The sequence below is a fragment of the Oncorhynchus nerka genome, linkage group LG24, assembly GCF_034236695.1.
Source record: "Oncorhynchus nerka isolate Pitt River linkage group LG24, Oner_Uvic_2.0, whole genome shotgun sequence".
In the NCBI taxonomy this organism is placed as follows: Eukaryota; Metazoa; Chordata; class Actinopteri; order Salmoniformes; family Salmonidae; genus Oncorhynchus; species Oncorhynchus nerka.
The window spans coordinates 7,353,459-7,361,659 of NC_088419.1; the positions used below are offsets into that span (position 1 = coordinate 7,353,459).

Genomic DNA, 8,201 nt, shown 5'->3' on the forward strand with positions numbered 1-8,201 from the left:
CTGGTTTTGAATGTGAACAAACGTGTCCTACCCCAGAACCCAGGTCTGTGACTGTGTGTTGGACCTACACCAGAACCCAGGTCTGTGACTGTGTGTTGGACCTACACCAGAACCCAGGTCTGTGACTGTGTGTGTTGGACCTACCCCAGAACCCAGGTCTGTGACTGTGTGTTGGACCTACACCAGAACCCAGGTCTGTGACTGTGTGTTGGACCTACACCAGAACCCAGGTCCGTGACTGTGTGTGTTGGATCTACCCCAGAACCGTGACTGTGTGTTGGACCTACCCCAGAACCCAGGTCTGTGACTGTGTGTGTTGATCCTACCCCAGAACCCAGGTCTGTGACTGTGTGTGTTGATCCTACCCCAGAACCCAGGTCCGTGACTGTGTGTGTTGATCCTACCCCAGAACCCAGGTCCGTGACTGTGTGTTGGACCTACACCAGAACCCAGGTCCGTGACTGTGTGTTGGACCTACACCAGAACCCAGGTCCGTGACTGTGTGTGTTGATCCTACCCCAGAACCAAGGTCTGTGACTGTGTGTGTTGGACCTACCCCAGAACCCAGGTCTGTGACTGTGTTGGACCTACCCCAGAACCCAGGTCTGTGACTGTGTGTTGATCCTACCCCAGAACCCAGGTCTGTGACTGTGTGTGTTGGATCTACCCCAGAACCCAGGTCTGTGACTGTGTGTTGATCCTACCCCAGAACCCAGGTCTGTGACTGTGTGTGTTGGACCTACACCAGAACCCAGGTCTGTGACTGTGTGTGCTGATCCTACCCCAGAACCCAGGTCTGTGACTGTGACTGTGTGTGTTGGACCTACCCCAGAACCCAGGTCCGTGACTGTGTTGATCCTACCCCAGAACCCAGGTCTGTGACTGTGTGTGTTGGACCTACCCCAGAACCCAGGTCTGTGACTGTGTGTTGGACCTACCCCAGAACCCAGGTCTGTGACTGTGTGTTGGACCTACCCCAGAACCCAGGTCTGTGACTGTGTGTTGGACCTACCCCAGAACCCAGGTCTGTGACTGTGTGTTGGACCTACCCCAGAACCCAGGTCTGTGACTGTGTGTGTTGGACCTACCCCAGAACCCAGGTCTGTGACTGTGTGTGTTGGACCTACCCCAGAACCCAGGTCTGTGACTGTGTGTGTTGGACCTACCCCAGAACCCAGGTCTGTGACTGTGTGTGTTGGACCTACCCCAGAACCAAGGTCTGTGACTGTGTGTGTTGGACCTACCCCAGAACCAAGGTCTGTGACTGTGTGTGTTGGACCTACCCCAGAACCCAGGTCTGTGACTGTGTGTGTTGGACCTACCCCAGAACCCAGGTCTGTGACTGTGTGTTGGACCTACACCAGAACCCAGGTCCGTGACTGTGCGTGTTGGACCTACCCCAGAACACAGGTCTGTGACTGTGTGTGTTGGACCTACCCCAGAACCCAGGTCTGTGACTGTGTGTGTTGGACCTACCCCAGAACCCAGGTCTGTGACTGTGTGTGTTGGACCTACCCCAGAACCCAGGTCTGCGACTGTGTGTGTTGGACCTACCCCAGAACCAAGGTCTGTGACTGTGTGTGTTGGACCTACCCCAGAACCCAGGTCTGTGACTGTGTGTTGGACCTACACCAGAACCCAGGTCCGTGACTGTGCGTGTTGGACCTACCCCAGAACACAGGTCTGTGACTGTGTGTGTTGATCCTACCCCAGAACCCAGGTCCATTAGAGTGTGTGTGAGGATGATGTTGAAGACGGCGTGGGACCTGCTGCTCTCCTCGTTCATATTCGTGGCTGCTACTGTACGAGACTTGTTACCCTCTGACATCAGACACTCTATGTCCTGTAGCAAAAGAGAGAGAGGGGGAAGGAGAGAAAGAGAGAGAGAGAAAGCGAGAGAGAAAGAGAGAAAGAGTTGTATTGGCTGGTCTCTCTAATGTAAGCACTTAGATATAGTAGAAACACCAGTCCTCTCTTGACAAACAAAATGTATTCCAATGAGACCATGCTGGGCCAATAGAAGTAAAGAAAATGTATTCCAATGAGACCACGCTGGGCCAATAGAAGTAAAGAAAATGTATTCCAATGAGACCACGCTGGGCCAATAGAAGTAAAGAAAATGTATTCCAATGAGACCACGCTGGGCCAATAGAAGTAAAGAAAATGTATTCCAATGAGACCACGCTGGGCCAATAGAAGTAAAGAAAATGTATTCCAATGAGACCACGCTGGGCCAATAGAAGTAAAGAAAATGTATTCCAATGAGACCACGCTGGGCCAATAGAAGTAAAGAAAATGTATTCCAATGAGACCACGCTGGGCCAATAGAAGTAAAGAAAATGTATTCCAATGAGACCACGCTGGGCCAATAGAAGTAAAGACAATGTATTCCAATGAGACCATGCTGGGCCAATAGAAGTAAAGACAATGTATTCCAATGAGACCATGCTGGGCCAATAGAAGTAAATAAAATGTATTCCAATGAGACCATGCTGGGCCAATAGAAGTAAAGAAAATGAAATGATATAAAACTGTATGAAAGCACCTTATAGCAGGCTACAGCCAGACGGGACAGACCATCAACGTAAGGCCCGAACACCTTGTGTTCCCTCACTCGCAGGGCCTGACGACTTCTGAGAACAGAACAAGTTGTTTTCATTAAAGACCATCCTTTTGGGGGGGGGGACAACAACAAACAATTGGAATAAATGTTGGAATAAATGTTTTCATGATGTGTGAGAGAGCATCTCTAAGCAGCGATAAGGATGTTAGTGTTCAGTGTGTTAACCTTGGATGTAAAGGGACGGCACGTTTATCTGTCTTTTACTGTTCATTAAAAAAAAAAACTTTTAAAAAAACTTGATCACCAAAAAAAAACAGAGTTCCTGTTCTCCTCACCCTTTGGGATCCAGTAGATCCCGAACCTTCTCGTTGTAGATCTCCATAAAGGAGACCTCTACAGTGAAGCTCTCTCCCTCCCTCTGTTCCTGTAGGATCCGGTCAAACAGAGAGCTGCACAGCCGTGGGATCAGACCTGGCTGCTCTGACGAACCCATCATGGTGTACGATTTCCCTGAGCCTGGTGGGGGGCACACAGCCAATCAAATCAGAGGATCAGTGAAGCTTAGCCAATGAAAAAAAAAATCACTGGATCAGGAGGGCTCAGCCAATCAAAGCTAGAGAGGTGAGGCACTGCCAATTAAATCACAGGCCAAAACTTTTGGTTTGAGAAAATGCAAAAGAATAAATTGGACTAAAAGTGTTTGAAGTGTGTGTCACATGGTGTGTGTCATTGAATGTCTGAGTAACTACTCTACTCTGGTTCCCGCCTTTTCGAGGTTCCCGCCTTTTCGAGGTTCCCGCCTTTTCGAGGTTCCCGCCTTTCGAGGTTCCCGCCTTTCGAGGTTCCCGCCTTTCGAGGTTCCCGCCTTTTCGAGGGAGTTTTTTCTAGCCACTATGTTTCTGCATCGCTTGTTCTTTGTGGTTTTAGACTGGCTATTTGTATGTAACTTTGTGACATCTGCTGATGTAAAAAGGGCATAATAAAAATAAATGTGACTAATTAACTGGTACCAACCTGTCTGTCCATAAGCGAAGATACAGGCGTTATAGCCCAAGAAGGCATTGTCCAGAAGACTTTCTCCAAGGCACTGGAACACGACCTCTTGACCTGAGAGACACACATTACATTCCAATTGAGTTTCACAAGAATATGTGGCTATTTCTCCAAGGCAGAGAATTCTCTTCCCTGAAGACAAGAGTCTGGTTTTCCAGGTCTGTTCGTTTCTACAGGTGTACTAGTTCAGTTAAAGCTGGGGCCTGTTTTTCCCTCCACGCAGCGCTCTGGGACCAGGAAACACAGTGCTTCCAGCCCCTCCACGCAGCGCTCTGGGACCAGGAAACACAGTGCTTCCAGCCCCTCCACGCAGCGCTCTGGGACCAGGAAACACAGTGCTTCCAGCCCCTCCACGCAGCGCTCTGGGACCAGGAAACACAGTGCTTCCAGCCCCTCCACGCAGCGCTCTGGGACCAGGAAACACAGTGCTTCCAGCCCCTCCACGCAGCGCTCTGGGACCAGGAAACACAGTGCTTCCCTCCATGCAGCGCTCTGGGACCAGGAAACACAGTGCTTCCCTCCACGCAGCGCTCTGGGACCAGGAAACACAGTGCTTCCAGCCCCTCCATGCAGCGCTCTGGGACCAGGAAACACAGTGCTTCCTCCACTCTGGGCAGAAACACAGTGCTTCCCTCCACGCAGCGCTCTGGGACCAGGAAACACAGTGCTTCCCTCCACGCAGCGCTCTGGGACCAGGAAACACAGTGCATCCCTCCACGCAGCGCTCTGGGACCAGGAAACACAGTACTTCCCTCCACGCAGCGCTCTGGGACCAGGAAACATAGTGCTTCCAGCCCCTCCACGCAGCGCTCTGGGACCAGGAAACATAGTGCTTCCAGCCCCTTCACGCAGCGCTCTGGGACCAGGAAACACAGTGCTTCCAGCCCCTCCACGCAGCGCTCTGGGACCAGGAAACACAGTGCTTCCCTCCACGCAGCGCTCTGGGACCAGGAAACACAGTGCTTCCCTCCATGCAGCGCTCTGGAACCAGGAAACATAGTGCTTCCAGCCCCTCCACGCAGCGCTCTGGGACCAGGAAACACAGTGCTTCCAGCCCCTCCACGCAGCGCTCTGGGACCAGGAAACACAGTGCTTCCCTCCACACAGCGCTCTGGGACCAGGAAACACAGTGCTTCCCTCCATGCAGCGCTCTGGGACCAGGAAACACAGTGCTTCCCTCCACGCAGCGCTCTGGGACCAGGAAACACAGTGCTTCCAGCCCCTCCATGCAGCGCTCTGGGACCAGGAAACACAGTGCTTCCCTCCACGCAGCGCTCTGGGACCAGGAAACACAGTGCTTCCCTCCACGCAGCGCTCTGGGACCAGGAAACACAGTGCTTCCAGCCCCTCCATGCAGCGCTCTGGGACCAGGAAACACAGTGCTTCCCTCCACGCAGCGCTCTGGGACCAGGAAACACAGTGCTTCCAGCCCCTCCATGCAGCGCTCTGGGACCAGGAAACACAGTGCTTCCAGCCCCTCCATGCAGCGCTCTGGGACCAGGAAACACAGTGCTTCCAGCCCCTCCATGCAGCGCTCTGGGACCAGGAAACACAGTGCTTCCCTCCACGCAGCGCTCTGGGACCAGGAAACACAGTGCTTCCAGCCCCTCCACGCAGCGCTCTGGGACCAGGAAACACAGTGCTTCCCTCCATGCAGCGCTCTGGGACCAGGAAACACAGTGCTTCCAGCCCCTCCACGCAGCACTGGGACCAGGAAACGTTTGCTTTTGGTACAAAACCTGTTCTAAGGCTGGGGTTACACAAAGCCACTTGCACGCAATTTTAGTTGTTTGCAGCAGAGTTACTTCTTGATTGCTTCGTGAAACACACCCCTGCAACTAATAAGCAACTCACCTGATACCTGGTTAAATGCAATTGAAACTTTTCAATTTTGTGCAACTAGTTGCAAGCAGCAGCCAATCAAAACGAATGCGTTGATCACGTGATCGATTCTAAGGTTCGGAACGCTGACCCAGTTGTCATGTCAACGGGAGATGTATAAATAAATAGCGCCATTAGGGCTAGTAAAGGTTTGTGTAAATGGTTTGGAAGTCAATCAAATATAATTGTGAACTCAGACCTCTCTCAAACCAGTTTCAGCTGGAATTGTTCAACGTAAGCTGCGCTAGCTAGTGAGTTCGTTGTTAGCTTGATTAGCTCGTTGCTAGCAGTTCTGGCTATTTAATTGTGGTATTCTAAACTCACTCCATGTCACTGCATTAGGCCTCATTACACTGGGATTTCACCAATTATTTGTTTATATAACCATTTCGTTATTGTATAAGGATCAATTTAGACAAATTTAGCTACATTTCTTAAAGACATCGACTGGGTTTTGTGGATATTGTAGCTATGGCCTTTTGTCCTGTTATCCTGGATGTAGTGTGAAATTGCACCTAGATGCAGTTCCTGGATCCATTTACTAATGGTTAAGGATTAGGACTGGGCAAAGGAAAACTGATCCTAGGTCTGTACCTAGGGGAAACTTCACCCCAGAGCATTATTTTGTTATTGAAAAAAATATATATATATAATATATATAAAATATATATATTATGATATAAAATGATAATAAAACCTAATATAACTCAGCATTTCCATTTTGTGGTCTTAAATCGTGTAGTCAACCAAATTCCAAGAATCAGTGCAAGCACATGTATAATAGTGTATGTAACATTGAAAGTCAATATATATAAAAAAAAAATATTTAAATAAATAAAAAAGAGTTCTTAACAGGGCGTGTTTTTTTTTTTTTTTTTTTACCCTCGCAGGTTGATATGTAACCAACCTGCAAACTTGTCTGTGTCGGCCTCATCCATGGACCAGAAACAGTGGTCATAAGCAAAGACCTGAGGGGGGAAAAATGACAGCCAGTTGAGGAACACACACATAACCGTCGTAGTGACTAAAGAGTGATTTTGTAACCTCACAATACTGTCCTGGTTAAGGGCTCACCTTAGGCTGATTCCTGGACAAGGACAACAGAGGAGAAATGGAAAGCCACAGTTAACAACAGCTTACCTCATAACAAAGTGGGCACTTTTAACTAATAACACCAGTGTTGAGTAGCATTCAGGTACAGGGTAAAACATATAACTTATTAAAAAAACGTATTTACTAACAAAGTCCGAAGGTGACAAAAAAAATAGTGTTTTTAATCATCATAGGCTTAAAGCTGTAAATGCAACTAATCCTCATACCATGGCTCTGAGACGTGAGAATGCTGTGACCTTCACTCACTAAAGGCCTTGGAACGATTAGGCTAGGCTAGGCCGCGCCTGGAACGATTAGGCTAGGCTAGGCCGCGCTCGGAACGATTAGGCTAGGCCGCGCTCGGAACGATTAGGCTAGGCTAGGCCGCGCTCGGAACGATTAGGCTAGGCCGCGCTCGGAACGATTAGGCTAGGCCGCGCTCGGAACGATTAGGCTAGGCCGCGCTCGGAACGATTAGGCTAGGCTAGGCCGCGCTTGGAACGGCTAGGCTGCGCTTGGAACGGCTAGGCTAGGCCACGCTTGGAACGATTAGGCTAGGCTAGGCTGCGCTTGGAATGATTAGGCTGCGCTTGGAATGGCTAGGCTAGGCCGCGCTTGGAACGATTAGGCTAGGCTAGGCCGCGCTTGGAACGGCTAGGCCGCGCTTGGAACGGCTAGGCTAGGCTGCGCTTGGAACGGCTAGGCCGCGTGCCCTTCAAACCCAGACGGACGTTCCTCCTCTCCTATATGAAAACAACAACTTCAATACGGTTCAATACATTTGAGGTAATTACACCTTATCCATCTGTACATACACTACCGTTCCAAAGTTTGGGGTCACTTAGAAATGTCCTTGTTTTTGAAAGAAAAGCACTTTTTATCCATATCCATTAAAATAATATCAAATTGATCAGAAATACAGTGTAGACATTGCTAATGGTGTAAATGACTATTGTAGCTGACAACTGTTGGTCTGATTAAAGAAGCAATAAAACCGGCCTTCTTTAGGCAAGTTGAGTATCTGGAGCATCAGCATTTGTGGATTTGATTACTGGCTCAAAATGGCTAGAAACAAAATAACTTTCTTCTGAAACTCGTCAGTCTATTCTTGTTCTGAGAAATGAAGGCGAGAAATTGCTAAGAAGAAACTGAAGATATCATACAATGCCGTGTACTACTCCCGTCACAGAACAGCGCAAACTGGCTCAAAACCAGAATAGAAAGAGTGGGAGGCCCCTGGCTGTGCCACTCAAGGACATTCGGAGACTTGTCTCAAAGCCATTCCTGCGTTGTCTTGGCTGTGTGCTTAGGGTCGTTGTCCTGTTGGAAGGTGAACCTTCGCCCCAGTCTGAGGTCCTGAGTGCTCTGGAGAAGGTTTTCATCAAGGATCTCTCTGTACTTTGCTCCATCCATCTTTCCCCTCTATCCTGACTATTGTCCCATTCCCTGCCATGATTAACATCCTCACAGCATGATGCTGCCACCACCACCATTCTTCCCCATAGACATGGTACCAGGTTTCCTCCAGACGTGACACTTGGCATTCAAGCCAAATAGTTCAATCTTGGTTTCATCAGACCAGAGAATCTTGTTTCTCATGGTCTGAGAGTCC

At 49.3% G+C, this 8,201-nt stretch overlaps 1 protein-coding gene across 1 annotated transcript in view; it reads right to left on the bottom strand.

The window, feature by feature from the left end:
- Nucleotides 1-8,201, bottom strand: part of LOC115118883 (kinesin-like protein KIF13B) — a 98,351-nt gene that overhangs the window by 80,216 nt on the left and 9,934 nt on the right. Inside the window, exons 5-10 of the mRNA XM_065008577.1 lie at nucleotides 6,572-6,584; nucleotides 6,405-6,465; nucleotides 3,578-3,670; nucleotides 2,899-3,079; nucleotides 2,546-2,633; nucleotides 1,709-1,843 (exon numbers count right to left, since the gene is read on the bottom strand). Coding sequence (XP_064864649.1) covers nucleotides 1,709-1,843; nucleotides 2,546-2,633; nucleotides 2,899-3,079; nucleotides 3,578-3,670; nucleotides 6,405-6,465; nucleotides 6,572-6,584 — 571 coding nt within the window. The remainder of the gene's footprint in view (nucleotides 1-1,708; nucleotides 1,844-2,545; nucleotides 2,634-2,898; nucleotides 3,080-3,577; nucleotides 3,671-6,404; nucleotides 6,466-6,571; nucleotides 6,585-8,201) is intronic.